At 42.4% G+C, this 23,756-nt stretch overlaps 1 protein-coding gene across 7 annotated transcripts in view; it reads left to right on the forward strand.

Annotated features, from left to right (window-relative positions):
* Nucleotides 1–23,756, forward strand: part of AGBL5 (AGBL carboxypeptidase 5) — a 482,741-nt gene that overhangs the window by 431,010 nt on the left and 27,975 nt on the right. For 4 of the 7 annotated variants that reach the window (XM_078650056.1, XM_078650055.1, XM_078650057.1 and 1 more), the window contains 2 exons: nt 8,192–8,350; nt 16,160–16,197. In XM_078650056.1, the coding sequence (XP_078506182.1) occupies nt 8,192–8,350; nt 16,160–16,197 (197 nt within the window). Of the gene's footprint in view, nt 1–8,191; nt 8,351–10,631; nt 10,918–16,159; nt 16,198–23,756 lie in introns of those variants that run through there. The other 3 variants (XM_078650058.1, XM_078650060.1, XM_078650061.1) reach the window with 2 other exon arrangements.

The raw sequence follows: 23,756 nt of genomic DNA on the forward strand, positions 1-23,756 counted from the left end.
GGTTGCCAATAATGCAGAAGTTAGCTTTTGAGTCTACTGTTTAATTTTATAAATGAAAATACAGAAAGAAACACACCCTTCAATGAAGCTCACTCCTTGTACCTCACTAATACAGCTCTTATTTTCTGTGCAAAATGTGTTGTAAATGACTCTTGGCGCCACTGATAGAATGAAAATCAAAGTGGAAACTATGTTTAAAGAAAGATCCTTTGCAGAAGCCTTTCTAAACATGTGGTGAGTTTCTTTGCTCAATTGCAGCCCATGGCTAGCTGCAGTGGTAGGTTCTCACCCAGGAGCTAATCTACTAAGCAATAGAGCTGCCTCCTGATGACGTGTGACCCGCCTACCCTCTGTCGAAAGAGCTCCTGAGGAAGCGATTGACCCAGCCCTCGTTCTCAGTGTATAACGCTGACACCACACATTCGCAGGGATGGCTGGGGGCAGCCGTTGAGGGTCTAGGAAGGTAGAGCATTGAGTTCAACCCCCAAATGGTTCTAAGTTACTCTTCAAAAGACTTAGAACCTGATTACAATCTTAGCGGATGAGATTCTCCATCACTACAGACATTCCGTCTGCTGTATTACGAGTTCCATAGGATATAATACAATTGGACGGAATAGCATTCAAAGAAACTTTATTTCGGTCAATGTGACCTAAAAAGTGCAGCATGTAAAAACATTAATTTGTGCAAATACCTCAAAAGAGTTTAAAAGATAACATTTCAAGAAAGTTAAAAATATTATAGACATTGCTTAATGATTACATTAATTCCATATTAAAAAAAGAAGGGAAAAGGTGGAAAGTGCGATCGTTACACATACAAGTTTGTGGAAAGTGCATAGTACAATAAATAAATAAATAATTTAAGTAAAAACTTTGATAAAAGGCAACAGGAAAACCCTTCAGTACAAAATAGTATGCTATGATATAGAGGAAGATTATACCAGATAGCAATAATAACCTTATCATTTACTATAACTTGTCCAATGGATCGTTAGATGCTTTCAAGAAAACCCTTCTGGTGCACCACATAGAAAACAGGAATCCTGCTACTGAGTACACAACTGGGATATTGAGGTCATTCTTCAGTATCCTAAAGACTTCAATGCAGCGCCTACTACCCAGGTTCCTGCAAATCTGCACCAACCATCTTTTCCTCGCTTTGTTATATCTTGGGCAACTAAAAAAAACATGCAACTCTGATTCCTCAGGGTAATCACAGGTGGGGCACCGTACTGCATTCTGGGCTCTCCACTTTGATGTAAAACAGCGAAGAGGCAAGACCCTAAATCTGAATTGTAAATAAAATGTTCTTGCAGTCACAGGTTTAATAAGATCTAACACCTTCTCAAAGTTAGGAGTATCTTTTATTTCCAGAAAGGCTTTAGTTTGTTTGCCTGTTTTAGAACTAGTGTGCAATAAAGCCATTCTATAGTTCTCATAATGAGCCTTCATTTGTTTCCTGGAAATTAATGGACAAGCTAACTCTGGTTGAGCCCAGCAATCCCCCAGGCCCATATCTATTAGCAAATGTTTAATGTGGGCAAACCAAGGGAATCTAACAGCACCCCTCATCTTCAGGACTTCAGACAATTCTTCCTTGTATGGCAGAAGTTCAAGAGTCGACCACAGACGGCGCCAATACAGTAAGGGTTTAAGACTCAGCACCTCTGCTATTGCCATTAGTCCTGCATCTAATCGAAGTGGAATTAAAGGAGTGCTGCGTGGGAGCCTAAATAGATTCCTGATATAGTGGTTCTCAACCTGTGTTAATGTCTCGGAGTTAGGATGACCCAAGAGCTCTGCGCCATATAATGCGCCCCCTCGTGCATGGGCCCTGTAAATTTCTAGTGCCGGGCTGACAGCACTCTTGCCTGACTTATTAAATACCTTCATGATGCCCCCTGTCGACTGGGCCAATTTTAGTGTCGACTTCACAATGTGGGCCCCCCAATCCATAGTTTCAGTAATGGTGATGCCTAGATAAATAAAAGATGAAACTCTTTCAAGGGGTTTACCGTTTAGTGAATGGTTTGGACGGGTGCTCTTTGGATTGTTAAACACCATAAATTTTGTTTTCTGTAGATTTATCTCTAAGCCTCTTTCCCTACAGAATAACTGAAATCTATCCAAAACCCTTTGAATCCCCATGGGTGATTTGGCTACCAAAAGGGTGTCATCGGCGAACATCATTGCTGAAATTCTACGAGAAGCTAATTTTGGGGCATCTAAATCTCTTTCTGATGACAGGGCATCTATCAGGCCATTAATATAGAGGCTAAACAACGTTGGGGCAAGAACGCAGCCCTGGCATACGCCACGTTTAATAGGTATGGGTGCTGTAAGTTTTCCATCCCTGCCGTATCTTATTTGTGCATAATTATTTTCATGTAAGCGCCTAATAAGTTGAATTAGATACACAGGGGCCCCCACCTCAATTAGAACTGACCACAGTTTTTCCATTGGCACCAGGTCAAAAGCTGATCTCAGGTCTACAAATATTAAATAGAGGCTACCCCCTCCAGGCAGACCGTCTTCCAGTACAACAGTTGAAGTCTTAGTACTTGGTCCAGGGTCGACAGTTTTTCCCTGAACCCTGCCTGGAGGGGGGAAAGTACACTCTTATCATGCATCCAGAATTGAAGCCTGAGGAGCAAGACGCATGCAAAAAATTTTGGGGGGGATATCAATTAAACTGATTGGTCTATAATTACTAGGTAATAGTGGGGAGCCCTTTTTAAAAATCGGGATTATCTCCGCGCCGACCCAACTAGCGGGAATCTTCATACCCATCATTATTGCGTTAAAAAGGACCCAGAAATACGGAGCCCATATAGATGGTTCACTCCTAAAGAGATCCCCAGGGATCTTATCCAAACCTGGGGCTTTACATGGGGCTATTTTTGCCACTGCTCCCTTTATTTCCTGTAGACTTATGCTCAGTCCCGAGCTGCCATCAGAATAATGATCTATGTCCCTTATAACTAGGGGATGATCCACTACTGGGGGGCATCCAGCTATTGGGAGTTCCTCAGACCTCTCTTCCTCCTTATAAAGAGATTCGAAGTACTCCCGCCAGACCTCTTCATCCAGATTTGGTTCTAGCGCTCTTTTAGGTATGGTCGAACCAGAATTTACAACTCCCCAGAATGCCCTCATATCTCCATCCCCTAGTGCTGTTTTTAATAGATCCCAATTTTCCGTGTCCCACCTATGTTTCGCTTCATGGACAACTAATTTATAAACCCATCTCAAAATTTTGATTTGAGGGCGATCCTTTGCTTTAATAGAAGCCACTAACGCGCCTTTAGCCTTACGGCAAGATGCGTTGTACCAAGGGTGGGGCACTGGCCTACCCGGTCTACTAGGTTTATTGAGAACAAAAAGAAATTTTATAAGATTTCTTTTAGTTTATCATGATTTAACTCAATCGCCTTATTATCCATAAGGTCCCTATTATGATTTAACTCAATCGCCTTCTTATCCATAAGGTCCTTATTATATATAGCCGTCACATTTGTGATGGAGCAATCCTCTCAGCCAAGATCATAATCGGGCCCATATTTATTTTGTAAGACATGACGCTTCCCAGTAGAATGGCACCATAGAACCGTTTTCTGTGAAAATTAGAAAAGGAAACTATAAGTGAGTTACCTTGAACTATCTTAACAGCTCAAACGCCAAAGAAGCATGATTTGTAAAAATGTTTTTATGGGGTAATAGGACCCACGAGTCGGTATTATGGGATGGAATCATACATAGGTTCTGCAATGACAGGCCTATGCTGCCATTAGTTCCTAAGAACATCCTCCTCCTTGGAGACTTCAATATACATTGGGACAACAGCAGCAATTCTCTGACAAACCTATTAGTGGAAGATATGGCTATCCTACAGTTATCTCAGAGAGTCCACCAACCAACACACATCGCAGGACATACACTAGACCTGATATTTTCTAATATCGATTCCATTGACATTGACCCTTTAACACCGTTGTTATGGACCGATCACTACATGATCACCTTCTGTATTAACCTTCCCATCCCTCAGACCAAAAAACACAGTGTATTCACAGCAAATACGAGAAACTGGAAATCTTTCACACTTGATAAATTCAGAAATTATTTTTCACACCCTTTTTGTACAAGTACTAATATTCATGAGGAAATAGATCTCCTTCATAAAAACATTAAAAACGCACTTGAATATTGCTCGACTTCTCAATCCCGCCACAAACCTGGCAACAAAAAATCAGAGAGATGGTACGGACCAGAGCTTAAACTCTTAAAAAGAAATTGCACCTCCCTTGAACATAAATGGAGAGTAAGCTAGTCAGATGAGACTAAATACAGCTTTAGGAAAGCACTAACACTCTATCACAGAGCGATTAGAAACGCAAAAAAGGACTATTTCACACGCAGAGTCACCGAAAATAAAAACTCCTCAAAAGAACTTTTCAAAATTGTCAGAGAACTATGCAACCCAACCAATCTCTCCCTAAATCTTACTCCTTCACAGGAGAACTGTAACAAATTTAAAGACTTTTTCTGCGAAAAAATTGACACCATTTATGCCTCCTTTCCAAAATCAGGGACGGAAAAAAGTGAACATTACGTACCAACTGCTGCACATACCATCTGTCACAGTTTTGGCCTTTTTTCGGAAGAGGAGGTAGAAAAAGTCATGCTTGAGGTCAAATCTGGGTCACCACTTGACCCATGCCCACATCACATTTTCTCCCAGCTAACCCCTGTAATATGCCCAGTAGTCACTAGAGCACTTAATCTTTCTCTTAGTTCTGCCGAATTCCCAAAATCATGGAAACAGGCCCTAGTCACTCCTTTAGTAAAAAAGGCTGGAGCAGACGTAAACAATCCGGCCAATTACAGACCAATATCCCAGTTACCCTATTTATCAAAGGTTCTGGAGAAGTTGGTCAACAGACGACTTTCCATATTTTTGGAAGTTAATGACCTACTGGATGCCTCACAGACCGGGTTCCGGACAAACAATAGCACTGAAACTACACTCCTAGCAGTGACAGACAGCATTAGAACTAAGGTGGATCAAGGTAAAACAGTCGTTCTGATACTCCTCGATTTATCAGCGGCTTTTGATACCGTACCCCACGATCAATTATTGAACATCCTGGCAGAGAAAGGAATTCAAGATAAAGCATTAGGATGGCTACAATCGTTCCTAGCGGATCGAACCCAATCAGTTCGCTTGGGTGACTACACATCCCCTCCGCGACCTATAAAATACGGGGTTCCCCAGGGGGCTTCGTTGAGCCCAACCCTGTTCAATGTGTTCGTCTCCTCATTGGCAACCATTGGCAAAAAGTGGGGTGTCGAAATGTGCTCTTATGCGGATGACACCCAGTTGATGGTCACCATTGATGAAAAAGATGATTCAAAATCTAGACTGACAAACTGCCTGACTGAGTTGGCAATTTGGATGCAGGACCATTGTCTTAGACTAAATGCCGACAAGTCTGAAATCTTACTGTTCGGCAGAGGCATACAGGCTTGGGACAACAGCTGGTGGCCGAGTGACCTGGGCTCGCCTCCCAACCCTACTGCAAAAGCCAAAAATCTAGGCATAACACTGGATAGGGACTTATCCATGAAATCCCATGTCTCCATAGTTTGCGGCAGAGGCTTCGGGCTATTGAAGATGCTTAGACGAGTCTTCCCCTGGGTTCCGACAGAGTGCAGGAAAATACTAGTCCAGTCACTATTGATGAGTAGGCTGGACTATGGTAACTCCCTGTTTGTGGGAATGGCAGATTACCTTTTCTCTAAATTGCAGATGGTTCAGAATGCCGCGGCCAAAGCCATCTGTAATAAAAGAAAATACGACTCAGCCAAAAACTGCATGCGTGAGCTTCATTGGCTCCCAATGCGACAACGAGCCACTTTCAAACTACTATGTATTTCACACAAAGTACTTCACGACACAGGCCCCAACATCCTACATGACAAGATTAGATTCCATAAACCCTCAAGGAACCTACGATCCATAACGTCAGGTAGAGCTTCCACCACCCGAGCACGGACTGTCAGGATGGGAGAACGGGCCTTCTCTCACATTGCCGCAACAAAATGGAATGAGTTACCTTCTAACCTTAGAACAAATGACTGCTTCCTCTCATTTAGGAAACAACTAAAGACAGTTCTCTTCCCCAGATCAGATCAATAATCCTCAACCAGAGCTGCTATCGAATCACTTGCCACCTCTCCTCAGCGCCGTGATGTCCTTCCAAGGATGAATGTTAGCGCTTTACAAATAAATAAATACAAATACAAATAAATAAGTGTATAACTATGTATCATCTCTTCACACAAAATGTATGGCGTGTGCGTACCTCTTGAAAAGTATGGCCAAGAGCGTCGAATTTCTGATGCACTTTCTTTTGATGCTTTCTAGTTCGTTGAGTATAGCTACTTATGGACTTTGCTGGGTACAGTACTGTCTATAGTGAAAACACAAGGAATAGTATCCATCTTGAGCTCTTATTAAGTGTCATGGACTGGACACTGTTGAGTCTTCTTCAACCTGACCTTGGACAAAAACAGCAAACTGGAGAGATCAATTCCCAGCCGAGCACAGGAACTCAGGAATGATGTGTGGAAAATATAGAGTACGGGACTTAGACGGTGTCACAACGCAAGCAGAAGCAAGCAGTTCTGAGCTCCTTATCTAGAGCTGGAACAGGAAGTTGTCAACAGGAAGTTCCTCCATCTTGGATTGGGAACTAAAGGAAGCTTCTGAAAGATTAAGGTTCTATAACATTCTGAAAGGAAGGCTAAAGAAAGGTTCTGAAACTTAATGGAGCATGTTTAAGAATGGTTTTGTATATATTACAAATACACCTTTTCCAATTAAATGCACATTTTTCTTTGACATATAGTCGTCTGGCTTTTTTAACAGATGGAAGTGTCTGGGGCACAAAACAACTAGGTCAGGGGGGGGGGGGTCAATCCCTGTTTAGTGGGCGAATGCTCCCATGATACCTATGTATTCGTGAGGTAGGACACAACAGATAGACAATATCTATAGTGCTCTGTCTTAAATGTCTTCCCTACCTGCAAAAGGAGCTGTTGTATTACGCAGCATCTACTGCCACTTTAGTATGTGTGTCCAGCAGTGTGGACTCTTCAGTTTATCATACACATCAATCTAGCAGAGGTATTGTGCTGCTGGAGTCCAGTGGCTAAGGTACTATCTGAAGAAAAAACTAAAGGCATGTTTCTCTGGGGTTCTGCGTTATAGGGCACTGAACTGTCTACACTGTATAGTCCATGAGAAAACTCTTGCATACTAAGATGAAGGATCATTGGTGCACAAGCTGTCACTCTCAACCAACTTTCTAAATAAATAAATAAATAAACCAGTGCTGGGCAGTCAACATTAAAATGCTGCTCTGTTATTCATTCTATTGTTGGAGTGTAGGATGAGGCACTGGGTGCAGAGTCCTAAGAACAGGAGAATGGTAGCATGCAGTGGGATTGGTGCATCTTTAAAGAACAGTTGTTTTCATAAATAAATGGGGGAGCCATATTTCTAAATCAGTGTTTTTGCCCTTTTAAATGATTTATCTAAAAACTATGATGAGCCAATATAAAAATATATGAAGAGCCAGATCAGTGACCCCCCACTCTCTAAGCGATTATTCAAATATGGAGACCTAGCCTTGGACATTACTGAAAACAGGCGAGCCTGGGGAAAGACGACATTCAATGCTGTTGAACCCTAAGCGGCATAAAGATCATGCTATGATATGAACTATGATTGACAGGACGTGAGATGGCCATTGAAGTTTCATGGTAGCCCTGATGTGAAGCACACTGTCCCAGTGCATTGTGCGGAATCCTTGGGTAAGGCTACAACTCTGGAATCTTACTAGACTAAAGCATCAGTAACCTGCAAAGTAGTGTGCGAACTATTGTCATGTCTCAGTCGAGGACAGGTTTTGATGGTATATGCGGCTCATTGACGCTGATCTTCGTAAAGTAAGCGCATCAGTTTGTATCTGAATGTTAGTAATCCAGCTGTAATTGTGTTCATTTTGCCATGATGCGTTAAATATCCTTAGAAGTAGATATACTTTTTATTATTGTGGGGGACAAACATTCATTTAGTACTGAGAGTAGTTACTGTCAATGTCCTTGCTCTTGGTGTAAACAGCGAATAGGGGAGACACGAAGAGGGCTCACAGGGCTGTACCCCGAGCATGCAGAGATGTGGGGAAGGCAGATGGGGGACCATGAAAAGAAAAAGAGAGGGCCAGCGCAGAGGAGGAGACGCCGAAAAGGCAAAGTTGAACAGGAACAGAGTCGTAAAACGGTAGGTTAAACAAGTGATGATAGAAACAAGTTGAGAATGCCCTGCAGAGGGATCCATTAGAACATGAGCATAGGGCATTGGCTGAAGCATGAAAAGTTGAGGATAAAAGATAGGGATTTTGCATTACTTTATCATCTTTGACCAAGAAGTTGGATCAGGTCATGGTACAACAAGCACTAGCAATGACAGTGTGTGTGACCTGTATTGTAATATATGTTTGTAAGACATTTGTAGACACTTGGTGACACCATTACACCCTGTACGTGAGACTGTTCAAATGACTTTAGGAACCACTTTCACAGTGTGTAACCATCTGCGATATGCCATGCCCCTGCATTGATAACATTAGCGCTTGAAACAGACACTAAACGTTGTCTGTATCCAGATGCAAAAAAATTGAATGAGTCTTTTTTTTATTTTTGTTTACTTTCAGTAAGACAGTTACTTGATCGCTTCTACGTCGAAGCGTGAAGGTAGAATCTTGTTTTAGAGATATTTGACAAATGTATCACTTCTGCGCTGTTTCCCTTGAACACTTGGTTGATGGCTTTTTTTACCACTGAACATTTGCATTTTAGTCAGTTGCCAAAGAGTGAGAGCTGAATCGAGAGATTCTCCAGATGCATTGAAAAGCTCTCTTACTGCAATAGGTTCTTAAGGTGGCACCAGTATTGCTGTAGAGTTCACCCCCGAAAGCAAGTGTTTATTATGATGCCATTATTCCACTCATAAAGGATGCATAGAACCCTTCTAGGATGCAGTTTACTCTATTCTGGATCTAATGTAATCTAGTTCTAGACTTATGTGGTGCCCCCTCTAGAGTTTTTGCTGTGTGAACTGATCAATAGTAAGATAGGGGTGAATGTATATGGAAGATGGGGTGAATGTAGATGGAAGATGGGGTGAATGTAGATGGAAGATGGGGTGAATGTAGATGGAAGATGGGGTGAATGTAGATGGAAGATGGGGTGAATTTAAATGATCGGTTAACAAGCATGTTTTAAAGTTCACTTAAAGTAACAGTTGAGTTAAAATCCAAATGAGGGTCATACAACTATAGGGTTTGTGTTTTCGTTGCTGTAATATTGAACAGGGGGGGGTCATAAATGGGTCTGGAGGGCTGGGTCCATGGCACAGTATCAGCATACATTGTATTTTGTAAATGGACTCCATTTTGGTTGATCATATGTCAATTTACATCATGTTGGATATCTTGAAATTCTAGCACAAATTTGTCCCGCTTGGGCTTAACTCTGGTATTTATCATCTTGTATGAGACAAATTTGAGAGGGATGTAGGTAAGAAATTCAAAGAGCCGATAGTAGGTTCACAATGACTTCTAACGCAAGATGACGATCCAGGTAGGGCACTGACAGACATTATTTGGGAATGATTTGCTGGATGAAATAATGCAATTGTTGATATCTGTGACGACACTTTGGTAACGCTGTGGGCAGGAAAGCTCATGAATAAGATTGATCATATCATGCAGAAGGGGTAGGCAAGACGGTGCAAGAGATGTCTCAGTGACTCCACACAAAGAACATCAAAAAGCGGGTGTGGCTTAATACAGGTTCATCAATTGATCACAGACCATGGGGAAAATATGTACTTATGCGACAAGCCAAAGTCATGTAGCCAGAAAGTTTTGTTCTAAACATCGAAGTATCCCTGATTGACTATCAACCCCATTTCGGTTATTGATTTCAAATATCCTTGAAATTCATAACATTACAGTAAATCTCTCTGCAATTATTTAAATGTCTGCCTACTTTTTCCCTAAATGTTGATGAATGTGAAATAATAAGCAAAAATGAAAACTTAAAAAAAAAAACACCTGCTTGGGGACGTACACTGTGAAAAGTCAGACTGTGCTGTGCTGAGAGCCTTTCCAACATGCTGGACTTGTTTTATGCCAGTGAGAATAACACCACGTAAAGAAAGATACAGGAATTGATTGATTAATATTGAATTTAACAGCATTATCCCAGACAAATTTGTGTTTTGAGTAATTTTGTGAACTATACAGACAGGAAAATCAAGACCTTCTAATAGTTGTCGTAAAGCTTTTATGTTGCAAAAGCCGCCCTAATTGAATGTGGGGGCATGGGGCATAGGCACCATACTCAAAACAATGCTATACTAAGAGCTTGAGGGTAGGCATGAGCTGTCGTTCACCTTGATTAGCACAAACTCAAGTGAATATGTTAATGGTAATCCAGAGAAAGCAGTTTAGAGTTCAGGGAGCTTGGATTGATGTGAGATCTCAATGTTTTTCCAGATGTGGCGTGCTGCACATGAACAGGAGTTGGACCTGGGATGTCCGAATTTAGTCAGACGCCCTATCCCTCGAATAGCATGAGAGTGGACTGAAGATTTGTCCTTTTCCTGATGCAGTATAGCTGACCAAAGCAAGACTGTCCATGAAGACTCATTGTTTTTGATGATACATTTCATTTTGAAAGAAGCGAACTAGAATGGAGAGTATATTTTCCTATATAGGGTGTGTGGCTTTCAAAGTCCGCTAGGCAGAGCCTGAGATTTCCAAGTTTACACTGATGTAAGACGATTTTCACAAAATAAAATATTTTCCACTAAATGGCCTGCTCTTGTTTCAATCATTATTTAAAGATATCCCTGAGGCCAGAATCCGTCTGTGCGACTGATCATGATATAAGGCGTCAATGCATTCCGCTGCCTTAACTTTGAAATATCTGGTGCATAGGAACATCGTGGATGGTGGCACTCGTCCCAGGTCTTTTACTGCCATTGCATGACACTCTGGGACATTACGACACCAAGCTCATAATGGCTTGTGTCCACATGAGCCCCTCCTGTTCACTTAACCCTGTCCAGGTGTTGCAACTCAATACCACATTAAATACCACACCTAATGGGTCATACAGTATTGCAAGTTCAAATTGAATTGACTGATTTCTTGTGTTTTGTACCTGCATCATAATGTGTGAACTCAAATGCACATTTCAGTTTGTTCCTGCACACAAAAGGTACCTGCATTTGTGGTGGAAGCAGTCACTTTCAAGTCTGAGATCCACATGGATGTCTCACGTGTTTGCTTGAAGTAGTGGTCCCACATCTGCCTTTTGGCAAATGGAAGGTTGTCCCTTATTTGGATGACTGGCTTCTGAAGGATGCTTCCTTTGAAGAGGTGTTAGTTGCACTGCAATTGCCAATCTCACTGCTACTTGGACTGGTGGGGTTTTCTCTGAACATTCTGAAATGGAAATTCTCTCTGACCAGCAAATTTCTGTTTGTTGGATCAGTTATCAGTAAAGGTATTCATCCGCATATGGTCCATGACATAAAGAAAGGGATTCCTTTATCCATCACCTGACATCACTGCTGAGGAAGCAGTGCTAAGATTGATGGGCCTTATTTTGTGCCGCATTTTGTTGGTTCTTCAGATGCTTTGGTGTTTACTGAGGGCTCGTTTGTCCCAACATCAGAGGGCTAACAGATCTCGGTGAAGGCGAGGGTTTCCTCCCTCAAGGTGGGCGTGTGAAAAATGACAACATATTGAAGGGTTTGGCACTAGCCCTTCCACACCATCCGGCTTCAGGAGGTGGTGTAGGCTTCCTTGTAAGCGTGGGGCTACATTTGACGGATCTAAATGTAATTTGTCTTTTATCATATAAAGATCGACTTCACCACATCTGTTCGTTGAAGCTCAGAGATATAATTTTGGCACTCAATGATTTTTGGCACACAGTACAAGGCAAGCAGATTTTTGTATTGCCAGATCACAACTGCGGTGCACTTTCATTTATTTAGGGAAATATCGATGCATTTCAAAGGGGCATCAGTGTTCAGGCTGCTCACTTTGCAGATATAAGCAACAGTTGCATGGGCGCTTTAAGCAGGTTTCGCACTTCTTCACACAAATGGAGTCTTCTTCTCGATATCATTTTAAAACATTTCAGGCTGTGGGTATTCCTAGATGGTTCTCTTTGCATCTCACCAGAATACAAAGTGTTGTTGTTCTGTTTTCAGACACTTCCAGTGCAGATTTCTCCAGATGTGATTCCTGTGCCTTCAATATAAGAATCATGCTCATGGTCTTGAAACGTTTCACACAGCATTGATCGTAGTGACTACACGTTGTCCCTAAAAAGTATGGAACAGGGATCTCTGGCTTCATATTTGGGATAGATAGATCAAACTGGTAATCTTTACATACCTTCTGTGAAAGGGGGTGGGCGGTGTGTTGCACACTGACATGAACAGACTATTGTTATGTCTTAGGGGCTGAGATTTGTTTTTCGTCATCTCTGAGGAAGAGCTTGATTTAATGGTGGATGCAAAACACAAGGGCACCTTGTGTATCTCCTCTCAGGAACATTCTGAAATACTGAATTAGGCTTTGCAATTTGTCAAGGTTTACAGGGGTCAACTGTGGATGGTTATTCCTTCCCATTTCCATCCTTTGGTGGAAACATGATGAGCCTTTTGTTTTTGTGATCCAGGTGGTGCCTCAATTTTTGCTGGGTGTAGGGTGCAGGTTCCATCCTTTGCCTTACAATTCAGCTCAGTTGGACCTCAACTTAATGTTGGCCAAGTTGATGACTCTATCTTCTTAGCACTTGTCTTGTTGTGATTTTTAGTATATTCCCCATAAATCTGCTTTGCAGGCTTTAGTAACTTAAGCAAGAAGCGTGAATGAATTACATGTCTTGACATCCGCTTCACCATACATTGTCTTTTCCAAATACAAAGTGACTTTAAGGATATAAGTGTCTTTTTTTCCTAAGATGATCAGATATGGTCACAGTGCCTAGCATCCATCCCTCCATCCCTCGGTTTCGACTGGGCAGAATTGGAGGTAGTTCTTTATCCTTCAAAGCGGCCGAAGCCTGGAATTCGCTTCCCCTCGAACTGCGCAGTATTCTGGGCCCCTGCCTGTTCACGAAAAGACTAAAACACTGCTGTTTATCTAACCGGTAATACTTCAGCTCCTTACTGTCTTCTGCATTGGCTTTTCGCGCCGGGACACTCATGAGTAGCTGTGCGTGCTATAAATCATTGTAACATAACATATTTCCATCTTAGCAAGCCTGTCATGTTGCATCAACTTAAAGCGAGTGCAGATTGTACAGTTCAGATCTGAAGAGGGCTGTTTCACCATATTTTAACTGCATATTCAGTACCGGATTACCAAGAAGATTATGGAAGAGCTGCATCAAGCAGAGATTGGAGCCAAGAGGTCGACGACCAAAGAAATAATTGTGCATCTTACAAGGAGGAGAGTGGTCCCTACTGCCATCTTGAGAGAGGTGCTGAGGAGCTGCAAACCAGGCACTTGTTTTTTCCATACTGCTTCAAAACAGTATTGCATTGAATCAAATGCCAGAGGGGATATCTTGTTTAGAAGATTAGTGTCTCAGAACATTTTAAGGTAGCTCAGCATCGTTTTGCTCATCTGAGACTTCTCTGTCTGAATTCTTTCAAAGAAATTCTGGGTAAAGTGAAAGATTCTGCTGAGGTTTAGTGTCTGTTAGAAGAAAACTTTAGTTCTGATGGATATTGTGTTCCCTGTGCAGACTTTTTGGACCACCAACATCCCTAATCCCCCACCCTTCCGATCTTCTGACACCGAATGAACTAGAAAATCTGAGAGATGAAACTTTTCAGGTGGGGCAACGCCATATATGTGCTGGGAATTTTCATGCCTGCTCAGTAAGTCCTTGGACATAAGTGATCTTACAAGATCATCAAATGTGTTTGAAAAAAGAATAACAAAGGTTCCTCGCTAGTTCCTCGCCACGCGAGTTCAGGTGAGACGAAGTGTCTTCAGGGGGACTGCGATATTCATCAGAACCAGCGTTACCAAAGGTACACAATTTCTGCTTCTAAATAGAAAACAAGGTCCTTAGTTAAAGTTGTGTAGAGTAATATATGTGTTATTCCTACATGGTAAGTGGCGAGCACTGCTTATTATTTTAGACAGTGGACAGCTTAGAAACACCAGATTCTTTATAAAGTAAATACCTTAATGTACACGGACGATCTGCGGCTTCTTGACCAAGCAATGGAAGGAACGCAAGGACAGTTGAATTTTACTGCTTGATGCCTTAAATGTTCACTTTGAGGAGATGAATTGAAATTGTTCCTAAATAGTCCAACAGAACACAATTGGAATATCCGTGGGCAGTGGATCGGAAAACACGGATGTCTACACATTTCCTGCAATAATTTGTAGTTGCACGGGACACAACAGACGCCCAGGATGAACCAGGAAGGTCAATCTGTGGCAACTATTATAACCAATAGGTGACAGCAGAAAAATCCACTGGTACCATAGGGGGTAAGAAAGGTAGACGTACGGATACCTCCTCCCAAGTATAAACTTTTTTCACACAACTGAATCCAAACCCAGAGTGGCTCCTAAAGCCTCTAAAACTCCTATTGGTGGTATATACCGCTGTTGTGGAAAGGAAACAATTCCTTTTGTTGTTTAACCCTCACACACCCTATTGGTGTCATGCTTCATCATCGGGTTCACCCAGACTCCTAAAGAACTGGGTGAGCTCGACCATTTTTCAGGGAGTTCTTAGGAGATATTCTGTGGCCACACCAAGGAGGTTCAATAGAGTTATGGAGTCCAGTAATGGAGGCCAGTTATGGAGGCCAGTCTCAACTCCTTTGTAAAGGGTCTACTAGGGTGACTTTTTTTTTAGAGTGTACTGAAGGAACGCTTGGCCTGTAACCTAGATCAGAAATGTATTTGTGATGTCACGAAAGAGAAATGCCGGAAAGCAGTCTTACAGATAACCAAACTGTAATTCAGACTATATGGTTAGAATTTGGTTTAGTGTCAGTGAAGGTTCTGCCAGATACACTTTCACGACAGGGTCCAAAGACATTCTACATAGAGTTTCCTCCTTGAAGCACTCAACAGCTCGTCACTTTCAGTGCATAGTTTTTTCATTTGATGTTTGTTTATTCTTTTTGCATAATGGGAGCAGCATTGACAGCACTCCAGACAGGAGGTGGGAGGGGCGATAAGCGAGGAAGGAGCTGATGGGTTTTATGAAAATCACTGGTGGACATCACTAACACGAGAATCAGAAATAAAACTTGCAACATTGCTGTGGACCAGCGGCCCCTTTGAAGCAGAGCTGCAGACTGTAAGATAATCGTACAGTCCCCGGTTTGTACATTTGTGATTTAAGCAGCCAGTCGTTTGATATCTTTATTGTACAGCGGTACTAGTTGCCTGTCTGGAGAAAGAGGTTTGGTGTTGCTGTTTAGATGGAAGCACTTGCAGTGGTCCTTGAGAAAGCAGGTTCATTAGAAAGCAGGTTCATTAGAAACCAGGTGGAGACAGAAGCAATGTGTGCATCTCTGGATAATGAGATGGTGCTAGGTCTATGCTTAACCAGAAACAAGCAGTGATACAACCACATCTGCACAGGGATGCTTTGAACTCTTCTCTGTGCCTTGCAATGCTGCTCTCCTTTGACAGTGACTGATGTGTGGGGAGATGTTGGTAGGATACTGGGGTCTGAGAGCAGACGTAGGACATTCTGAAGGAAGGCAATGCACCACTGGGATGTATAGATCTAGGGCTGTCCTATCTTGTGCAGAAGGCCATGGTTCAGTAAGAGCTCAGTCACTGATAGATGCACTGATCCCAATGTGTGAAGACCACTGTATGATCCCTTTACTTAAAACTGGTTGTCATTAACTGTGTGTTGCTCCTGGTATTTCAAGTGTCTGTGCCTCTGAGTGACGTCAATCACTTCATTATTCAACCTATGACTATTATTCTCTCATTTTTATTATTTCCAGAAAAGGGGTACCAACCAGAAAAACCTACCGCTTTCAAGGTAAATGTTTATTGTGATTGGACGCTTTTTTCTCCTTCAGGATGAAGAAAAGGTGTGTTTTTGTGTTTTTTGTGCCTGTGTGTTGCATGAGACGAGCAATTCTTGCCTGAATTGGAGAAATCTTCCAAATGCCTTTTTCTAGATGTTTAAACCTCACCTCATGAGAGGGTTGTTTTTTGCAAGCAAGTTATTTCAGGCACACAGAGCATGTCATAATTCAGTCAATCTTAGTTCATTCAGTATTAGATATGGCAAGTCCACGTGCCATTAACCAATCCAGGATCAGTGTGGGTCACCCTTATGCATGTTTAGCCTCTGTGAACTCCTGGTAACTGAGACCCCTTTCCCCTGCTCGCACTCTATCACTATTGTCCTCTCATTCTTATCTTCTCTCTCTGGCTGCTCCTGTTTTGTGTCCTGGTCTGGTCTATTTCTCTTCTTCATTATGTAGTGTCTCGAGGTTCTATATAGGTATCTGTTCAGCTTTTCATCTACAGCACCCCTCCCGGGATACCCGTGGGGTGACAGTAAGCGCTATATAAGTTTTAAAATCAATCAATCAATCAATCATAGCCTCATCTTTATTGCAGTGTCATAGCAGTTCATCAGTAGCTGTATCTGAAGTTTCATCTCCCAGATATCATCCCACCCCCTGTACATCTTCCTCACCACTTTATACAACCAAAGTTGTGACTCTCTTCGCTTGTCTCGATTAGTGGTATCCGCTTCATGTTTAGACTCTCTATGTTCACCCATACAAGTCTAGTTTCTGTGCCTCCCTTTGACCTCTGTTCAATCTCCCTATTCAGTGTTGCATCTCTCCCATATTGCTTCCTTGTGCTGACATCTATCTGGTCTTCAGTTCCACTTCTTCTACATGTTCTTTAAATTAACACACTGAGTTGCACCTTTGTCCACACTTTTCTGCACCCAGGATGCTGCTGGTGGCTCTTTCATGCCCTTTGCCCTCTCATGGTCCTACATTCTGGGATCCCCTCCTTTAAACAGCTCACTCCCCTTCTACTTTTGGTACTTGCCCCAGTCCTTAAATTTGTTTGCTTGTGATCTGGAGAGACTTTCCCAACAGCCTCTAAAATCAATGGAAACGTTTTTTTGTCTCCTTTTCTTCCACTGCTTGTTCTGTTACTCATATTATTGTATAGTGCTCCATAAGTTAAGTGATGACATGGTCTTGCTCTGGGCTGTGTGTTAAACAACCCCTCCAAGAGATGGCATTCTCTGCCAATGTACAGCCCATGATGGAGCTTTCTGATGCTGGGTGCCTGGGCATGAGCTTTACGAAAGGAAATACTCTGAAGATGTTCCATCGCATTCTGCTTATACCAGGGGCGTGGCTTAGCCAGTAATATTGGTGGAGTGTGAGTTTCAGATTGTTCGACAATCAGGCTGGCATCCAATGTTTAAAAACATTATACGACAAGCAGGGTGCACAAGAGGGGCTTAAGGGCAGTGGAAAGGGAGAAGAATGAGGATTGGTAGGAGTACTAAGAAGAAGACCCAATATTTTGTAAAATACCCAATGTTTTTGAGGACTTTCAAAACAGAGTGTGTGTGCGTTTTCGTCTGTGTATGTAAAAAATGCCCCAAAAATCAGATTGATATCTCACAGTCGCAATACCCGACTGAAAGCACCTGCAATCAACCATTTATCAGAAAATACACTTATTGGGGGGTGTAACACCCCAAGCACCCTCCAAAACGAAGCTACACCAGTGCAATATACTTTAGATGTCTTGGTTCACAACGTATATGTGCACTGTGAGCTTCTTTTCTTGCTATCCGTGTCTTTGTGAACAGAGCCAAGTGCGCGGCCTTTTCTTCGGTGTTATTCTGAAGTGACTTGAAATAAATCCGGAGCCTCCAAGCTGATTTCCCTTCTCCCTCGGACTCTTGTATCTAGACGAGAGCCTGCAGAGCGAGGACACCGGAGGGGGACCTCACCGATCCATGGATGGGCTTCAGTCCGAGGGGTGGTATGTAATCTAAGTATGGTATCAGCTTAGGAAAGTAGAACTATAGATCATGGACCCAGCTCTGAGAAGGTCAGATGATGATGGTGGTCAGTTATCTGGAACCTTCAGAGCGAAGACACCTGAGCTGGAGCTCACCGATCTATGGATGGGCTTCAGTCCGAGGGGTGGTATGGTTTCTAAGTATGGTATCAGCTTAGGAATGTAGAACTAAAGAACATGGACCCAGCTCTGAGAAGGTCAGGAGACTGTGGGATGATCCCAGCCAGCTGTCTGTTGTCAGTCTTTGTGAATGGGATGTCTCCCATATGCTGATGCACTTAATAAAGCTCACCCTTTCAACAGTTACTACCTGTTGTCCTACTTCTCTGCAGGTACTTTAGTATGGATCTTAACTGAGATCCCGCTGAAGATTCACTTGCTGGGTAGTTATCATTTATAGATGCCCCCACTTTGCTGTGAGGAGTCACCAATGAAACAAGGGATTGGTTTTTTTTTTAAACGCATTTTATAGAATTTTCGTTAACAAAAGAAACCATGACCAAATTAAATATAACCTTACAATGTGGTATAGTCAGGCATAATTAATAGCACTAGTCAATATACATGAGCAGATATAAAAGGTTGATAGCATGTGGTACGTATTTCAGGTTACATAAGGACCACTCGTACATGAATAAAAAGAATATTTAAGAAGAAGAAAAAATTAATAGAAATCATTTCCCCAACCCCTGCTGCCAGTTTTGTAAGGGGGTGGGGGCAGTTTGCCATTGCAGCATTGAGGATTGACTCTTAACATGTGGAACGAGGTCCACACGTTCTCAATTCCAGCCACTTTCCCAAACAGGGTTGTCCGAGGCACGGCACAGAGACTGCCCTCCTCGAAGTAACTGAGGAGGCCAGACGAATTGTTGACCAGGGAGGTAATGCGGCGATTATTCTTTTAGATCTAAGTGTCGCATTCGACACTGTAAACCACAATATATTGCTTCACCGACTCACTAACTTCACCTGGCTTCGGTCCTTCTCAGTAGGTCGCTCCTTCCAGGTCTTTGAGGCTGACTCCGTTTCCTCCAGTCTCCCGCTCAGATGTGGCGTTTCCCAGGGCTCTTCCCTGAGCCCCTCTCTATTCAACGTATATATGAGCCGCCTAGCTGAGATCGTCCGTCCCTTTGGCATAAAAATGATCACCTATGCCGATGACACTCCGCTAGTGGTGGCTCTCAACCAGCCAAACGCTGCATCATCTAATCTAAGCGACTGTCTCGAGGAGGTGGCTAATTGGATGACCTGTTCCTCCTTAAAACTGAACGGAGAAAAAACTGAGCTGATGCTCCTGGGACACACTCCTTCGTTCAATACCAAATTGCTATGGCCTGCCTGTCTCGGACCCCCCCTACTCCCAAAAAGCAAAATAAAAAGTCTGGGCATCTGGCTGGACCAACCACTCAACTTCAACCATCAAGCAGTAATGCTATCCACCTCCTGCTATGGCTTGCTCAGACTATTATGCAAAATCCTTCCCCTGCTCCCATTTCAGGCGAGACAAATTATGGTCCAGGGCCTCATTGTGTCCCTCTTAGACTACGGGAACGCTTTATACCTGGGGGCTCCTCAATCCACTGTTCACAAGCTTCAGATCATACAAAACTGTGCCGCCTGAACCCTTCTTCAAATTCCCCGCCGACTATCTACCAAACCTGGACAGAAAAACCTCCACTGGCTCCCAGTCAAGGAACAAATTCAGTTCAAGGCCCTGTGCATCGCTCACATAACCCTCAGGAAAACTGGCCCGGACATCTGCCATTCAGTGATCTCCCCCTATCAACCTCCCAGACAGCTCCGATCAGCTACAGCCCATCTCACCCTCGTCCTGAAAGTCAAGCGAGCTAGATGTGGTGGCCGCCCCTTTTCCTATAATTCAGCCAAGTTGTGGAACTCTCTACTCCTCCCGCTGCGAGCGGAGTTCAACCTGCTGTCTTTCCGCAAACTTTTGAAAATCTTCTTTTTTAATTAATTCTCCACACTCTGCCTTTTCTTTGCACACGTTTTGTCTACAGCGCTGGGACGCCTCAGGGTAGCTATCATGCTCTACAAATACTATTTTCATTTCATTTCACTTGTTCTTGGATTGTTGCCGTTAGTTTCACCCTGCTGTGGCGGTGCCATATTTTTTGTTAACCACCACTCAACTTGGGTGAGATCTGGGTCCTCAATTTCTGTTCTATTGACAATCTATCCATCAATAGAATGTGCAAGATGAATTTACAAGTCATTGAGCATGATGTCCACAATCTGCAACAAGACCATGAGGTGGTCTGCTGGTATTTGTATATTTGTAATCTCTTGGATAAGTATCAGGTCTTCCCTCCAGACCCCCTGATGAGTTTCCTCATCCATGACATGGTAGATTAGAAAGGTTTGGAGGCTGCAGCTGCCAGGGGCATGGTGGATTGACCAGACCACTGGCTACCATACCCACGTCTGTGGGTACTGCATCCTCCTCCACGCAGAGGCCGGGGAGCATTTGTTCAATTTTCAACATGTGGATTTAGGCTCCGTCTATCCCATGCAAGTGTCATGAATACTGGGGTGTGACCCAGAAAGGGGTTGTGCACCTGTGGTCACAGTTACAACCCACTCTAAATGGGGAACACAGAGATCACAGTGTGGGCAAAGTGTGAATAGCATCTGTGAACATTCAAAAGGAGTGTGTAATCTCTCTCACCATGATGGGTTGAGCGCCATATGTGTACAGCGTTCAGGTCTACTGGCCACCCAGTGCTGCATCTGGTGATGGTGGGGTCCCACTGGCACTGCCACAGAGAAGACTGGCCGGGTCCAACACAGCATTCCCCCGGCCACCGTGCTCCCCCCCTTTATTGCATCACCCTCCATGAATCTCGCCACCATGGGTAAGAGTTGTGCATAAAATGCCTTCTTATGGTCATTGTGGATATATTAAGACAATTGAACATGCCCTGTTGATGGGATCCAGCACCTACTATTCTACCCTCCTTATCAATGAACGTGGATCCCTCTTGAGTGCCCACTCTAATCAATACTGCTTAGCTTTGAACTGTGATGTGGAATGGTATTATAGAGGGCAGTGCTTAGAAACATCAGCAGTTTACAGATGTGTCCCGATGTAGCATTACTTCTGCCCCATTGGTGTACAACCATTTCAGTAAGGCTTTCCTCTTGATGAAAGCCTTTAAACCCTGAGTGCCTGATTCACAGAGGTAAACGTACATGTTTGTGCAAGTTTACCATTGTTTGCTATTCACAAAAGGATTTTAGGAGTAGTATCTTTATGACTGTGGAGTCTCCACACATAAAAAGATAGATCTGTCCTTAGGACTCAAAGTGTAAGTTTACCTTTGTGAATCAGGCTTTCACCATTTAGTGTCAGGAATGTATTCTCGTCTTGGAAATATTATCGATGGTCTATAAGTACATTGTTAAATAATCCACTGGATCAGCTTGGAGTTTGAAGTGGTTTAATATGCAGCACAGCAACATAGGAAGCAGTCTCTTGGTCAACAGGAACAGTGCAACTGACCTGAAGCCTAGAAGACAGTGGTGTTCTAAGAACACTTAAAGAATAACATGCAATATTTAAAGGCACAGTGAAAAACAAGAAATATGTAACACATCTCCCTTCAATGCAAAAGAAAGAACAAAAAAGGATTTTGAAACATAATCATTAATTTTCACAGGAAATAATCTAGAACGTTCAGAAGACTTAACTCTTGAGGCAATGGAACTACTGGTAGTTTTTTGGGAACATGGGGAAGAGGTTAATTGCATGGTGGGGCACTTTGCAACACGCCTCATGTTCCACAGTCTGCCATCTTGGGTAATAACACTGTTGCTAAACACCTTTACTAGTTTCATAGGTTTACCAAACTTATCAGAACATTTTGAAATAAAACCAGTTTTTTTTTTATCCTAACAACATCTCCCACAGCAAAATTAGGAGACTTAACATTCCACTTTTTGTTATACCACAATTTGGTTTTGGTTTGCTTATCCTCAACCTTCTGAGCGGCTTGTTCAACTAATTCCTTAGAGAAAGATTTATTGACACATTTATCCCTGAACCACCAAGGACAAATGGTGGAAGCAGGATCACGTCCTTTGAGCAAACGGAAAGGACTAACTTCTGTAGTTGAATGGGGGGTAATCCTGTAGAACCAAAGTTTTTCTCTCAAGAGTGTTTTCCAATTTGAACCAGCCTTGGAAATATCAAAAACAAACCCTTTCAAAACTCTATTAAAACGTTCTACCAAACCATTTTCATGTGGTTCATAATAAGAAACAGTATGGTGTTTGATGGAATGTAATTTCAGAAAATTCTCCATTTCTAATGATGTAAGTTGAACCCCATTGTCTGTGACCATGACAGAGGGACAACCTTCTCTAGAAAATACTTCCTTAAAACATTCTACTACCATATTGGTAGAGGCAGAAGAAACAAACTTAACTTCTGGCCATTTTGAATGATAATCTACCAGGACAAGGGCATAACGAGAATCAGAAGGAAGACACACAAAAGGACCAGAAATATCAAAAGCAATTTTTTTCCATGGTGACGTAGACCAAGAGGTTGTTTTCATAGGAGGAATATTGATCTTCAACATTTTATCATTTCCCATACAAGCAGTACATTCTCTAACTTTGTGTTCAACTAAACGATCCAAAGATGGCCACCGGAAATAGTTCCTTATCAACCTTTTCATGGCTGACATTCCAGGATGAGATTTATGTGCGATATCTAAAATTAAATTTTGTACAGTAAATGGTGGGCCACACTTACCAGATTTGAACACCAAATTATTCTCCAATTCCAATTTAGTTGAAACATTGAAAAATGGCATAAAATCTTCTTTTAACAGTTTTTTATCGGGCCATCCTTCTACAATAAACTTCTTAATAGACTGTAAAGTAAAATCTTGGTTATCAGAAGTTTCCCACATCTCTTCAGAAATCTCAGCAAAAGAAGTAGATAGCACATCTTGTAAGCAAGTAACAACTTCAGAATCACTTAGATTCTCGTAATCAGAAACTACACATGGATGACGAGACATAAAATCTGCAACAACATTTTTTTTTCCTGGGACATACTCTGGAGTGAAGGAATATTCCTGCAGTCTGGAAGTTAACCTGGAAATGCGAGCCGTGGAATTCCATCCTCCACCAGGAGAAAGAATATTAACTAATGGCTTGTGATCAGTTCTCAGCACAAATTAACTTCCCCAAATAAAATTTCTGAAGTGCTCAATCGCCCACACACAAACCAAAAGTTCCTTTTCAATGACAGCATATCTGCGCTCCGTTTCATTGAGAGTGCGAGATGCAAAACAGACATTCCACTCTTCTTGGCCTGACCTTTGAGACAAAACTGATCCAACACCATACATACTTGCATCAACCGTGATGACACACATCTTATTCAAACAGAACGGTTTAAGAGTGAGGGCATGCAAAATATCATATTTGATGAGATCAAATGCCACTTGTTGTTCTCTTTCCCAAACAAAGGAATTTCCATGTCTCAAAAGCTTT

This window comes from Lissotriton helveticus, chromosome 6 (genome assembly GCF_964261635.1).
Source record: "Lissotriton helveticus chromosome 6, aLisHel1.1, whole genome shotgun sequence".
NCBI classification, from domain to species: Eukaryota; Metazoa; Chordata; class Amphibia; order Caudata; family Salamandridae; genus Lissotriton; species Lissotriton helveticus.